At 37.6% G+C, this 16,095-nt stretch overlaps 1 protein-coding gene and 1 non-coding gene across 6 annotated transcripts in view; both read left to right on the top strand.

Moving 5' to 3' along the window:
- Positions 1 to 1,905, top strand: part of CEP120 (centrosomal protein 120) — a 77,902-nt gene extending 75,997 nt beyond the window's left edge. For all 5 annotated transcript variants that reach the window (XM_059916956.1, XM_059916957.1, XM_059916954.1 and 2 more), the window contains one exon: positions 41 to 1,905. In XM_059916956.1, the coding sequence (XP_059772939.1) occupies positions 41 to 275 (235 nt within the window). In that variant the 3' untranslated portion in view covers positions 276 to 1,905. The remainder of the gene's footprint in view (positions 1 to 40) is intronic.
- A 12,218-nt stretch (positions 1,906 to 14,123) lies between these two features.
- LOC132364161 (U6 spliceosomal RNA) lies at positions 14,124 to 14,230 on the top strand. The gene has a single exon (XR_009502718.1). It is a non-coding gene; the product is annotated as a U6 spliceosomal RNA (small nuclear RNA).
- The last annotated feature ends 1,865 nt before the right edge of the window (positions 14,231 to 16,095 follow it).

The raw sequence follows: 16,095 nt of genomic DNA, 5'->3' as shown, positions 1-16,095 counted from the left end.
TTGTTGCTTGCTAGAGTGGCATGTGTTCTTGACTTCTCAGGTTAAGGCAACAAGAACAAAAACAGTACCAGGATTCCAGAGAGATTGCAAGTGGAAAAATGGATGGCCCACATGGCAGTGCATTGGAAGAAGGTTTGGATGATTATTTGACTCGCCTCATAGAAGAAAGGGATACTTTGATGAGGACGGGTGTGTATAATCATGAGGATCGAATAATAAGTGAACTTGACCGACAGATCGGAGAGATTTTGGCAAAAAACAATGCCAGTAATTAATAACATTTGGAAAATCTTTACAGAGACTCCAGGTCTAAATTTTAATTTCATAGTAAAGCCCTCAAAAGAAGGGAAAATGGATGTTTTACAATGCAATTTTCAGTTTTTTATAAGCAAAATTTTGTATGTTATTGTATAGTATTTATTTGATTTTATTTACTTTATGCTACCTCTCCCACTCTGGTTTATTTGTAATTGCATTTTATATTCTCATTTTTAATGACTTTTCAGTGTTTCTCATAATTTATAATTTCATGGGTAACTTTCAAAACAGCTTTTCACTAAATTTGTTCTCAGAGAAATGACTGTAGTAATTTCCAGTTACATAATTTTTTATGTTGAGCCAAAAGAGTATATGTTGCACTTTAAAAATGCTGTCCTGTTCATTTGAATAGAGATATCTTAAAAGTTGAGACCACTTGCAAATGCAACTAGTTTTATTTAATTCATTTTAGATGAGCTGTCTTTTTTAACTTGTAACATTTGCAGGTGACAAGTTCGCAAACAGAAAGCAGGATCAGTGCAGAGAAGCCATATGTGATCTATTGAGTGACAAATTAGTCATTTATTTAAATAAAGTTAATACAGATTAAACTTGTTTCAACAGCTATTGAATTTTCAAATTTTTAGTATACTCTTAACTTTTAAGAATATGAAGTAATAGCTTAGTAAGTTTCCTCTGTCAGTCTCCTGCTCAAGATTGCATTGTTTTCTTTTGTTAAAAATAGAGATTTCATTTTCCAGTAATAGTAATACTAGTTGTTAATGTAAACCCTCTGTAATAAAACATGGAAACAGACGCATAAACGCTTTAGCTAAGAAAGTAGAGTGAAAACCTACTATTTTTTGACTCCCCCTGAGTTTAATCAGTCTTTTACAAAAGAACATGAGATTAAGTCATCGGATTTATGTAGTGCCATGTCAGTATAAATTTTTAAGAATTCCTTTACATCGTATTCTTCAGAGCCAACATTTGCCCTCAAAGCAACACTTTCCACTTCCTTTTACAGGGTACTAAAAAGGTTTGATTAGCAAATTCACAGATTAGGTGAGCTTTGAAATATATGTAGTTTAAAATTTCTTATTCCCAAATATAATAAATTTTAAGTATATACTTTAGGAAATATATACTATTTACTGATAACTTCCACAAAAGCAGAATAGGCTATTTGGTGACACTAAATTTTCTGTTGTTTTCAAGGTGGTATATTTCTTGTTTGGGAAATTAAAGTCCCTACATGCTTTATATGTTTTTTCCTCCCCCCTTGTTAACAAGTATTAATCTGAAAACAACCCAACAGTAAATAGAGAAATTACTGAGAGAATAATGAATATGTGAATTATAGCAAGAATGTGAAGTATTAATTATGGCTAGACATTTTCTCTCATTGATTTTTGTGCCACATGAATGGAACAGAAGTATTCTTTTTATTTGGGAAGGTTTCAGGTAAATATTGTGACTGTGCCTTCAGTTGCACTGTGTGCTGCATGTGACTGTTTTCAAACGCTAGAGGGGGCCTTAGATTTAAAGAAACAAAAAGGACGTTTCTAAAATGGATGTGTCGTTTGCCTTCTCTAAAGTAATCTTTTGGCTATGTATTTTATCAAATAAAGATGATACCTGTATGCATCTTTGAGTTTCTGAGCAGCCTGTTACTTTTTTGTTAAACGGACTGGGCAAGTGCTTGGCACTTCCTGTATCAAGTTACTTTGTATTTTTGGTTTTTAAGTGCTTACATTGCAGATAGATACTTTTATATGTTCTAAAATTGATGGGGAGAGTCTGAAATTTTAACACCTCTTTGTGGTCCTGTAGCAACAGACATTTCATTTGTAAGTGGCATTTACTGTATTTATACTGATTGCTCTTACTAAATTATCATCGGTGCCTGGGAGTTGAGTTATGACCATAGTAGAGAGATGAGTGAATGAGCAAGTGAGTAGGTGAGTGAATAAGAAGTTTCCTCAGGACTATATGTAACAGCAGACCTTTCATCAGGTATTTGCATGTGAAACAAAGTTTACCTTTAAAATGTTTGTGATTCCTTTTCATGGAGAAAGCCTAGTTTCCATGTGTAAGGCTAGCACATACTGCGCGGGAGGTGTATTACTACGTCTTCCAGGTGTGTGTGGTGCCATGTCTGTATAAATTGGAAGAGTTCCTTCACAGGTATATCCCAGTGATTTCTATATAGACTTGGGATCCTGTTGCTTCCAGCAGGTGTGGAAGTTTTGAGTGTGATTTAAGGATGTATTAAGGCACTGCATGAACAACTTAAGATTACAACAGGCAAGTCTGATCAGATGACTTTCTCATCCACTTACTGCTCTGTCCAGATACGTCCCAGCCCGATTCTGAGTCCTCAGATCGCCCCAGTACATATTGCTTGTCCTCCACCACCTGAGAATGGACTGACTGACCTGGTTCTTACAGTCTGTAAAAAGGGTCCCCTGGTAGCTATGGATGGACTTCGAAAATTTGGCCTCTCACTACCATTGTGTCTGGCTTGACTGAATACCTGACTTGACTTTTTTATTGATATAATTCACATACCATAGGATTCACCATTTTAAAGTATGCACTTCCGTGATTTTTAGTATATTCACACGGTTGTGCAGCCATCACTGCTATCTAATACTGAAGCGTTTTCACCATCCCCCAAAGAAGCACCACACTCATTAGCAATCATTCCCCCTTTACCCCTCTCCCCAGCCCTTGACAACCACTTACCTACGTTCTGTCTCTGTGGATTTGCCTATTCTGGACATTTCATATAAATGAAATTCCAAATTTGATATTAAAATTGGAAACTTTAAGTATTTTTCTATGCCCGGTTTCTATGGTATATAGCATTTTATCAGATGTTAAATTAAATGAAACAGAGATGCAGAAGGCCCAAATAAGGGCATAATATTTATCGATCAGTTAGTATAGCTCAGCTGTTCTGTTATCCATTACCTGGTAAAGCAGTGACCTAAAATAGTGAATGGTAGATAATGTTCTGCCGTAACACCTCTGAGCAGTCCTCTTATGCTGGAAATGGATTATTGATACAGGTCATGTGTCATGCCACTGGTATCCTATCAAAATTGGACACTTTCCCACATGATTTCTAGAGTGGGGATAAGGAGAAGCATGGTTACCTAGAATAGAAGGTCCATGAGGGCAGAGGTTAGGTCTGTCTTACTTTCTGCCATTTGCCAGGAATAAAATAGTGGCTTCCCCAGGTAGGTACTCAATAGTTGCTGCATTCATGAAGAAATACATGAAGAAAAAATTGTGTATTGTCTGCCAGTCAAAATAGACATAAAAATTAATGACTGAGGTACTGGGAGAATGCGCTTTCGGAAGGCCTCACTGACCCGGCTCTGTTGAAACTGAGGGATTTGTTTGTTGGATTGTTTGGCTTTTTAAAAGTATGCTTCAATTGCATTGAGACAGAAGGTAGAATAGAGGTTACCTGGGGGAGGGGGTGCAGGAATTGGGGAGTTATTGCTGAATAGGTACAGAGTTTCTGTTTAGGATGATGATGGTGGAAATGGTTGCATTGTGAATATATGTAATGCCACTGAATTGTACACTTAAAATTGTTAAAATTTTGTGTTATGTATATTTTACTACAATTAAAAAAAAAAGTTTGCTTCAAAATCTGCCTACCCAGTGTTTAAATACTAAAAGGGTTTTGCACATGAGCCTCCTGGCAAGCCATTTTTAAAGATACTATCTTTTCATTCCTTGATTGTAGGAGTGGATCAGATACTTCATTATATGTTTGTAGTGCCTTTGTTGGCAAATTCTGAAATCAGTGAAAATTAATGGCTACTTTTTCATCCCAACCTCTAAAGGTAAAATTGGAGCATCCTTGAAACTTGGAATTGTAATGCCTTCATGTATTATAAAATTAAGGTCTTATTATCCTTTTAAAAAGGAATAATGACAAAATCAACACAAAACAAAACAGTACTGGTTATTTAATTTAGCAGATAGTCCAGAACATGGACATAAACTTGAGTGACACAAATTTTTCACAGTGGATTACTAGTTCCCTAAATTAGGCTTAATATCTTTTTGATTGAGGTAGTCTTATTGTTGGTTGGTGGTCTTATTAATTGATGAAATGGTTTGTGTGGGAGTGCTGAATAAAGTCTGGGTGGATAATTTTTAACATGGTATGACTTGAAAATTCAAATCCGTCTTTGATATTTGTGTTTTGGCAACTGGGACAAAGGCCTTGGAACCCAGACTTTCCAGCATGCGCTTCTTCTGCCACCTGCCCTAGAACACAATCTATGTATCTTCCTATCCGATGGGCCCTCGGCTTCTGTGACTTGGCAGACAAAGACATAACTCCTCCATCTTGGTGTAAATGTGGAAGTACAGACGGAAGTGTTTAAGCACCTAAATTTTTCACTGAAACCAAAAGAACTAGAGTGCTCACTGATTTTGTTATATAACCTCTATTTGGCATCAAATTAGAACCCACTATTGTTAGGAATGTAACTGTAGAAAGGCTGCTATATACTTAAATCTCATTTTATTTGCTTCTCTGGGGGTTGTCTTCATGTTTTCATTAGAAATGTTTTTACAGATGTAGGCTCTTCAGATATAAAGTTGCTGAAATAGACTCAGAAGTTTAGCTTTCAAATTGAAGGGGGGTGGAAATCTGTTTAGAAAGATTAATTTATAGATAAATAATTTACTGACTCTGATACGTTAATGTACAATAATCCCTAGAGGCTTTTAAAGATGTAGTCATTATATTCTTAGGGTTTCTAAGAATGTTAAACCTGTCATTCATAATAGGAGAGAACTAAAATAGGGTCCATTTATAATTTCTTCTTGGAAACATTTCATCCACAAATTCACAGACAAATATTTTTTCTTTTCCAAATAGCTTATCTAATAGTTGGACAGCACAACCCTTTTCTTGATTAACACGTTAACTAGTCAAAAGCATGCAGATACATTGGATGAGTGCTGAATTTTCCTCAATATTTTAGATTAAAACTTGGCCAGAGCAAATGAAATATTATTGCAAAATCCTACTTTGACATTACTGTAAATTTTAGTGAATGCCAACCCAATAGTGAGAGAGTCTATGCCTAGTAGATTTGCTCAGTTTTTTAGCAAATTCTCATATTAATGAATAGATGGAGCAAGATTAAAAGCATTAAAGGACTTTCATTTCTATGACTTCTTTCTGTAATCTGAAAAACTGAGAAAGATTTGGTTACTAAAATTTCCATCTGTTTTCTTGAGAGAAATTCTGAATTTCAAGCAAGGCTATTGTTGCATTACTTGAATTCAGTTCAGACTGTGTGCAAAGATGCCCTGAAAATGGGATGTCAAATCAAGAACTTGAGATATTAATATTCAGCACATATCTTGAGTCATCCTGTTTAGATTGGATGAGATAGTATAGCAGACTGGTGTAGTGCCCGGTTGTTGCCTCAAGGAAGGAACTTTCAATTCCTGATTTAGCTTCATTGTTGGCAGATGAGATTAATGGTCTCTTGAAGGTTTCTGGCAGAAGTTTATTTAGGTAACCAACTGAAATTTGTAAAATTTGCACAAAGAGAATAAAGGTACCAAATAGGAAAGTTTTATAAATAGTCTTCAGAAGTGATTTAGCCCACAGACTTTTTTCACCAATAAAAACTGTAATAGCCAGCCCACATTTGGCCTACCACCTCTTTCCCTGTTATCAATCCACACTTCTTTCTCTCTTATCTCCCTATGAATGTGTAAGTGTTTACCAGGAAAAAATGACACCCAAAATTTGTCTGTAAAAGATTCTTTATAAACCCCCCAAAAAAGAAAAGGAAGGAAGAAAGAAGGAGAAAGAAAAAAGGGGGAAAGAAAGAGTGGAAAGAAGAGCTCACACCTCAATTTTCCTCTGGTATACCCTTTCTTTTTCTTCCTAAGGTCTATAAAATTGTCAGGTGGGTTCACTGGTTCGATTACTCTTTACCCCTTATCACTAGAACCTCAGTGTCACTGTCCAGATTTATCTGAATATGTCTATGAATCCAGCAGTATACGTACACATGAGAAGTAATTGTCAATCTAGTATATTCTGGCATGAATCTAAACTTAAAATTTGGAGCACATGTGCAGTATTCATTTCAATGCTCCCTTCAGTGTGTGTACATATTTAGCAATTGCTAGGGGCATGCTGTTCTACCAAGTGAAAGAGAATAATCTGCCTGTTCCACAGAGATCAAACAAATTATAGATTTATATAGATTTATTATATATAATATATATATACACACATACACACTATATGTAAGTGCTTTATGCAGTATACAGTTCTACATACAGTTGATTATTGAACAATGCATGTGTTAGCAGTGCCAACCCTGGCAGTCAAAAATCCACCTGTAACTTTAGGACGGCCCTCCTACCTGCGGTTCTGCATCTGAAGATTCAACCACAGATCACATAGTTCTACAGTATATATTTGTGTAAGTGGACCCATACAGTTCAAACCCATGTTGTTCAAGGGTCAACTGTAGTTATATATAAAGTATTACTATTGTTCTTCCTAGTATGTTATCTAGGAAAGAGATTATACCCTTCATGGTTATCAGTAAAAACTACAGGTGACAGTGCGCCTCCAATCCTTTCATGTAGTCAACAGCAAAGAATGACCAAAATAGCATTTCTGCATTTTCCTTTTCCTCATCCTTTATCTACACTCACTGTTCTGTTTCTGATAGATTCTGTTACTATAAAGTAGAGTAAGCAAAAAATTTCCAATCACAGCTTTATTTGTAGAAACTTTGCTGATGCATGTTATTTTATATAAAGACTTTTTCTCAGATTTTGTAAGAGTATTTGGATACTAAATTTGATATTAAAAGTGGTATCAAACTTGTTTGAACCAGAGGAACAATTTATGTCATAAACTACATCAGAGTAGTTGCTAGTCACACTAAAACTTCAGAGGTAGGTATAGGGGGAGAATGAGAAAAACAACAACAACAACAAAATAGTATGTTTATAAGCCTGTGCTCCCAAAACTTAGCTAGCAAAGGGGGGTGTGTATGTAGGCAAACTCAATTGGAATCTAAGATGGCCTTAAAATCCATAGGGTCCAAAGCATTTCCATAGAATGTGTTAATAGCCAATTCTGGGTACAAGTGATAATAGCGGTCAAGTGAGAAAAAGCATTTGTCAAAATCCAACATCCATTCCTGATAAACACTCCCAGCAAACTAAGAATATAAGGGAACTTCTTCAACCTGATAAAGGACATCTACAGGACCCTATAGCTAACATACTTAATAGTAAAAGAGTGAGTGCTTTCCCAAAAGATCAAGAACAAAACAGTATCTGCTCTCACTATCTCTGTTCAAGACTGTATGGAAGGTTCATAGCCAGTGAAATAAGGCAGAAAAGAACAAGATAATGGAGTAGGAGATACCAGCCTTCATTCCTCAAGAAAATATAACAAGTATGCAGCTATTCATGAATGAAAACAGCCCTGGGAGGACGCAAGAGTCCAATTAAGAGCCTATAGCAACATAGTGGAACCAAACTGGAGAATAACTGCACAAAAAGGATCTCCGGGGAGATCAGCATAGCTGAGGTGTCCAGAGACAGCTAGGAATCAAAAAATAAAAAAGGTGAAGGCTATCAGTATCAGCCACATGGCAAAGGCCACCACATTCCCCATGGCATGCTCTGTGGAGAATCCCAACAGACTTTGCCACTGAGGAGCTCAACAGCCCCCATGACAGTATGGACTACTCCATTGTGTTTGTTCATATGAATACCAATGGCCCGCTCCACGGATAATACAAGCAGATTTCACTACTGAGGTAAGAAACAACCATTGTCATCAAGGACCTCTCAGAGATGAGATACTGCAACCCCCCAAGAAAGAGTCTGTGGTGTCCTGGGACCAAGGATGCCACCCCCTCCCACCAAGCCCCATACTTACCCCAGATCCCAGAGCCACAGCTGCTCTGCATGTCCCAAAACTTCAGACCCTGACTGTGCATGTGCTCTTTGTGTGCCTGTTCTGTGTGTACCCACATCTTGGGCACTGGAGTCAACACCACTGAGGGCTAGGCAGTGCCCCAGATTCTGGAGTTGCTGTCTCTACAAATGCACCCAATCTCCAGCTCCCAGCTCCTTGGCTGCTCAGCTTTCACCAACATTTCAGATACCAGAGCAACCACCACTGTGGGCAGCCAGTGCCCCAATCCCTGGAGCCGCTGTTGCTCTGTGGACATCCACTCCAGAGCCCAACTTCATAGCTGTTCCATGGTGCCTATGCATCAGACACCAATGCCAACTCTACCACAACGGCACTCATGAGCTGGACATGGATCCAAAAGGGATATCCTTTGCCATGACAACCCCAGCAGGAGAAGAAAGATCAGGAGTTCCCTAGAAGACTTTACCACCAAAGACCCCATCAGACCCCACCACTGCTTCAGACAGTCATGGCCTGGCCAATGAAGACCCCAGCAATCTTTGTGAACAGTGACCTCAGCTGATGGAGCTGCATGGAGCAGCACCACCAGGACTTATCTGGAGCCAGAACTACCACACCCCACTCAGCCACTGCCCTTGTACCACATGCTGATGATCTTTTCCCACCAAAACCTGTCCATAAATTCTGGAAGAGGTGACTGTTCCATCAAATGCAGAAACATCAACACAAGCCTACAATAAAGGTGAAAAATCAAGGAAACATGACACAACCAAAGAAACACAATAATTTTCCAGTAATCAACTCCAAAGAAATAAAAACTATGAATTGACAGAGAATTCAAGATAATTGGTTTAAGGAAGACTAGTGAGCTATAAGAGAATACATATAGACAATTAAATTAGGAAAACAATACATAAACTAAATGAGAAGCTCAACAGAGAGAGAGAGAAATCATTTAAAAAAAAAAAAACACCCAAAAACATATTCTGGAGCTGAAGATAATAACGGAATGAAAAAAATGCAAGAAGAACATCAACAGCAGACTTTAATGATACAGAAGAAAGAATCTGTGAACTTGAGAACAGGTCATTTGATATTATCCAGTCAGAGGAGAATAAAGAAAAAAGAATGAAAAACAGTGAAGAAATCCTATGTGAATTATGGGATACCGTTAAGTGAAACAATATATGTACTATGAGAGTACCAAAAGAGAGAAAGGGGGCAGAAAGCTTATGTCAAAAAATAATGACTAGAGAGATCAAGATGGTGGAGTAGGAGGATGCTAAGCTTGTCTCCCCTCCATGAACACATCAAAAAAAAAAAAAAAAAATCTACATGTGGAGCAATTCTCACTGAAAACAAACTGGCAGAAAGACTATAAAGTCAATAAAGAAACCAAGGCTATAAAGATCCACACAAAGTCAGGTAGGAAGGAAAGAGAAGTGATCATGTCAGGACCTGCACCCCTGGGAGGGGACACAGAAGTGGGGGGGGGGGGTATTACACAGGCCTGGAGGTACTTCCTGGGAAATGAGTGGTTCAACCCACATATGGGATGTGCCAGACCTTGAGTCTAATACCAGGAAGATGAGTGCCCTTGGCTGGTTTGAGGACCAGTAAGACTGGTAGGGGGGCTGTGAGAAACTTGGACTCCACTTGTGAAGTGCAAGCACATCCTTCCTTGTTCCCAAAACAAGGCTGAGTAAGCAGTTTGAGACTGCCTGGGACTCTGGCCAGTTTCCCATGACACCCCACCATGCACCCTGGCCCACACTGAGTGCCCACTCTGGCTCCTCTTGCTGTGTGGGGCAGCATCCCACTAGGATGAAGGTTGCTGCTGCCAGGGGGAATGTGCAGTTGTGGAGGACGGAGCTGGCTTATACCTGGCACTACATCTGAATGGGTTTGGAGTGACCCTTCCTGGCACTCTTGGAGGCAGCAGATCAGGAGTGGTCTGGAACTCTGAATGCTATATGGGACCAACCCAGTACAGGCCCTGGCCTGCACTGGGTGCCTGATCTGGCCCCTCTTGCTCCAACTCTGCTTCCATCTGGAGCTAAGGTGCCAATGCTGGGGGCAGTGAGGAGCACACACTTAGAACAGAACCAGCTTGGATCCAAACCTCAGGGCCTCTTCTTTAGCACCTTGAGACCTGAACCCACCCTCAATAGGGTGGTGTTAGGCACTGAACATAGGAGAAGCCCCAGCTCACACCTGGCTCTGGCTAGCTCTGCCATCTCTGTGGCCCACCTCAGTGATAGCTGTCAACATACCCTGGGGGAAGACATGACTCGTGTTCTCCCATCAAAAGCCACTAGACACACACAGACTGTAGATGGACACACCCACATAAGGACACCCCTTCAAGACCAGGATGGGTAACTGTTACATCTAATTTCATAGAAATAGAGAAACTTATGGAAAATGAGAAGACAGGAATTTGTTTCAAATGCAAGAACAAGAAAAATACCTCTGCACACATCCTGAGCTGATGTGTCAGTGAATCCATTTCTCACCAGGATCTCTACCTGAATCATCAGGTAAAAGGCCTCTGCCCACAACACATTATAAACAAGTGAAACTAGACAGAGCACAAAGGAAAACAAAAGCTTTGTAGGGTCTGAGGACAAGAAGGCAGAGTAGAAGGACCTGAGCTCACCTGCTCTCATGAAAACACCAAAAGCACAGCTAACTGCTGAACAATCATCGACAAAACAGACTCGAACCTACTGAAAATGATATTCTCCTTCCAAAGACAAAGAAGCCACAACAAGATGGAGGCAGACACCAGAAGCAGGAGGAACTAAATTCCTGCAGCCTGTGGGACTGCAAACACAGAAAGTTAGACAAAATGAGATGGCAGAGGAATATGTTCCAGATGAAGGAACAAGATAAAATCCCAGAAGAACAAGTGAAATGGAGATAGGCAATCCACCTAAAAAAATAATTCAGAGAAATGATAGTAAAGATGATCCAAGATCTCAGAAAAAGAATGGAGGCACAGACCAAGAAGACATAAGAAATGCTTAACAAAGAGCTAGGAGATATAACAAACAAACAGAGTTGAACAATACAATAACTGAAATGAAAAATACACCAGAAGGAATCAGTAGGAGAATAAATGAGGCAGAAAAACAGATAAGTGAGCTGGAAGAAAGAATTGTGGAAATCACTGCCAAGGAACAGAATAAAGAAAAAAGAATGAAAAGAAATTAGGACACTTTAAGAGACATCTGGGACAACATTAAATTCACCAACATTCACATTATGGGGGTCCCAGGAGGCGAAGAGAGAGAGAAAGGGCCTGAGAAAATATGTGAAGAGATAATAGCTGAAAACTTCCCTAACATGGGAAAGGAAACAGACACCCAAGTTCAGGAAGCACAGAGAGTCCCAGGCAGGATAAACCCAAGGAGGAATACACCGAGGAACATATTAATCAAATTGACAAAAATTAAAGACAAAGAGAAAATATTAAAGCAACAAGGGAAAAGCAACAAACAACATACAAGGAAATTCCCATAAAGTAATCAGCTGATTTCTCAGCCGAAACTCTGTGGGTCAGAAGGGAGTGGCATGATATATTTCAAGGGATGAAAGGGAAAAGCCTACAACCAAGAATACTCTACACAGCAAGGCTCTCATTCAGATTTGACCAAGAAATCAAAAGCTTTACAGACAAGCAAAAGCTAAGGGAATTCAGCACCACTAGACCAGCTTTGCACCAAATGCTAAAGGAACTTCTCTAGAAGGAAAGGAAAGGTCACAACTAGAAACAAGAAAATTACGAATGGGAAAGCTCACCAATAAAGGCAAACCTAAATGTAGTAGATCATTCACACACAAATATGATATCAAAACCAGCAATTGTGAGAAGACGAGAGTACAAATGCAGGATATTGGATGTGCATTTGAAATTAAGAGACCAGCAACTTAAAACAGTCTTGTATATATACAGACTGCTACATCAAAAACTCATGGTAACCACAAACCAAAAGTCTACAATAGATGTACGCACAAAAAAGAAAAAGCAACACAAACACAACACTAAAGATAGTCATCAAATCACAATAGAAGAGAACAAAAAAGGAAGGGAAGAAAAAAGACCTATGAAAACAAGTCCAAAACAATGAATAAAATGGCAGTAAGAACATACATATCAATAATTACCTGAAATGTAAACAGATTAAACCAAAAACATAGACTGGCTAAATGCATACAAAAACAACACCCATATATATGCTGTCTAAAAGAAACCCACTTCAGATCTAGGGACACATACAGAATGAAAGTGAGGGGATGGAAAAAGGTATTCCATGCAAATGGAAATCAAAAGAAAGCTGGAGTAGCAATACTCATATCAGACAAAATAGACCTTAAAAAAAAGACTGTTACAAGAGACAAAGAAGGACACTACATAATGATCAAGCAATCCATCCAAGAAGAAGATATAGCAATTGTAAATATATATGCACCCAACATAGGAGCACCTCAATATATAAGGCAAATGCTAACAGCCATAAAAGGAGAAATTGACAGTAACACAATATAGTGAGGAGTTTTAATACCCCATTTACATCAAGGGACAGATCATCCAGACAGAAAATCAATAAGGAAACACAGGCTTTAAATGACACATTAGACCAGATGGACTTAATTGATACTTATAGAGCATTCCATCCAAAAGCAGCAGAATACACCTTCTCAAGTGCACATAGAACATTCTCCAGGATAGATCACATGCTGGGCCACAAAGCAAACCTCAGTAAATTTAAGAAAATTGAAATCATATCTAGCACCTTGCCTGACCACAACACTATGAGATTAGAAGTCAACTACAAGAAAAAAATTGTAAAAAACAAACATGTGGAGGCTAAACAATATATTACTAAACAACCACTGGATCACTGAAGAAATCAAACAGGAAATAAAAAATACCTAGAGACAAATGAAAATGAAAACAGGATGATCCAAAACATATGAAATGTGACAAAAGCGGTTCTAAGAGGGAACTTTATAGCAATACAATCTTACATCAGGAAATAAGAAAAATCACAAATAAGCAACCCAACCTTACACCTAAGCAACTAGAGAAAGAACAAAACCCAGAGTCAGCTGAAAGAAATAAATCATAAAAATCAGAGCAGAAATAAAGGAAATAGAGATGAAGAAAACAATAGAAAACATCAATGAAACTAAAGGCTGGTTCTTTGAAAAAATAAACAAAACGGATAAACCTTTAGCCAGACTCATCAAGATAAAAAGGGAGAGGGCTCAAATCAATAAAGTTAGAAATGAAAAAGAAGTTACAACTGACACCACAGAATTACAAAGGATTATAAGACACTACTACAAGAAACTATATGCCAATAAAATGGACAACCTAGAAGAAATGGACAAATTCCTAGAAAGGTACAATCTCCCAAATCTGAACCAGGAAGAAATAGAAAGTATAAACAGACCAATCACAAGCACCGAAATTGAAACTCCCAACGAACAAAAGTACAGGACCAGATGGCTTCACAGGCGAATTCTATCAAACATTTAGAGAAGAGTTAACACTGATCCTTCTAAAACTATTTCAAAAAACTGCAGAGGAAGAAACACTCCTTAACTCATTCTATGAGGCCATTATTCTGATACCAATACCAGACAAAGATACTGCAAAAAAAAAAAAAAAAAAAAAAAGAGAGAGAGAATCAAAGACCAATATCACTGATGAACATAGACGTAAAAGTCCTCAACAAAATACTTGCAAACCGAATCCAACAGTGCATTAAAAGGATCATGCACCATGTAAAGTGGAATTTATCGAAGGGATGCAAGGATTTTTCAGTAACTGCAAATCAATCAGTGTGATACTCCATGTTTACAAATTGAAGAATAAAACCATATGATCATGCTCACTTTGGCAGCACATATGCTAAAATTAGAATGATACAGAGAATATTAGCATGGCCCCTGTGCAAGGATGACATGGAAATTCATAAAGCATTTCATATTTTTAACAGACATAAAGGGAGAAATTGCTAGGAATACAATAATAGTAGGAGAATTTAACACCCTACTCACATCAATAGACAGATCTTCCAGACAGAGAATCAATAAGGCAACAGAGATACTAAATGATACACTAGAACAGTTAAATTTAATTGAGATTTTTAGGAAATTACATTCAAAAAAACCAGAATACACATTCTTTTTGGTGCATGTGGAACATTCTCTAGGATTGACCACATACTAGGGCACAAAATAATCCTCAGCAAATTTAAGAGTGTAGAAATTATCTCAAGCATCTTTTCCGACCACAACATCATGAAACTAGAAATTAATGACAGAAAAAGAAATGAGGAAAAATGATTACACAGAGACTAAAAAACATGCTACTAAAAAACCAATGGGTCAGTGATGAAATCAAAGAGGAAATTTAAAAATACTCAGAGACAAATGACAATGAAAACACACCACACAAAATCTATGGGATACAGAAAAGCAGTTCTTAGAGGGAAGTTCATAATAATACAGGCAGTCCTCAAAAAAATAAGAAAAATCTCAAATAAACAACCGAACCCACCACTTAAAAGAATTAGAAAAAGAAGAAAGTCAGCAGAAGGAAGGAAATAATAAAGATCAGAGAGGAAATAAATAAAAAAAAATTTTTAAAAATAGAAAAATTCAATAAAACCAAGATCTGGCTCTTTGAAAGGATAAACAAGATTGACAAACATCTGGCCTGGCTCCCCAAGAAGAAAAAAGAGAGAGAACCCAAATAAACAAAATGAGAACTGGAAAAGGAGACATAACAACAGATACTGCAGAAATATGAAAAACCTTAAGGGAATACTATGAACAATTATATTAAAACAAATTCAACAATCTATAAGAAATGGACAAGTTTCTAGAAACATACAGTGCACCAAAATTGAATGACAAAGGAATTAGATAATTTGAACAGACTGATCACTAGAAGTGAAATAGAATCTGTAATTTAAAAAATCCCTACAAACAAAAGTCCAGGACCAGATGGCTTCACAGGAAAATGCTGCCAAACATACAAGGAAGAAATCATACCAATCCTTCTCAAACTCGTCCAAAAAACTGAAGAGGAGGGAACACTCCCAAAGACATTCTATGAAGCCACCATCTCCCTGATACGAAAACCAGACAAAGACACCACCAAAAAAGAAAATTACAGGCCAATATCTTTGATGAACATAGATACAAAAATTCTCAACAAAATATTAGCAAATTGAATCCAACAACCCATAAAAAAGATCATACACCGCAACCAAGTGGAATTCTTCCCAAGTTCACAAGGATGGTTCAACATACACAAATCAATCAACATGATACACCACATCAGAAAAAGAAAAGACAAAAAACACATGATCATCTCAATAGATGCAGAAAAAGCATTTGACTAAATTTAACATCCAGTCATGATAAAAACTCTTATCAAAGTCAGTATAGAGGGAACATATCTCAAAACAGTAAAAGCTATTAATGACAAACCCACAGCCAATATAATACTCAATGGTGAAACGTTGAAAGCCTTCCTGCTAAAATCTGGAACAAGACAAGAATGCTTACTCTCATCTCTTCTATTCAACATAACATTGGAAGTCCTAGCCACAGCAATGACACAAGAAAAAGAAATAAAACATATCCAAATTGGAAGGAAAGAGGTAAAACTGTTATTATATGCAGATGATATGATACTATATATAGAAAACCCTAAAGACTTCACACAAAAAATACTAGAACTGATAAATGAATTCAGCAAGGTAGCAGGATACAAGATTAACATACAGAAATTGGTTACATTTCTTTACACCAACAATGAAACATCAGAAACGGAATGCTAAGAAAAA

This window comes from Balaenoptera ricei, chromosome 3 (genome assembly GCF_028023285.1).
Source record: "Balaenoptera ricei isolate mBalRic1 chromosome 3, mBalRic1.hap2, whole genome shotgun sequence".
In the NCBI taxonomy this organism is placed as follows: Eukaryota; Metazoa; Chordata; class Mammalia; order Artiodactyla; family Balaenopteridae; genus Balaenoptera; species Balaenoptera ricei.
This window is presented reverse-complemented; position numbering and strand designations above follow the sequence as displayed.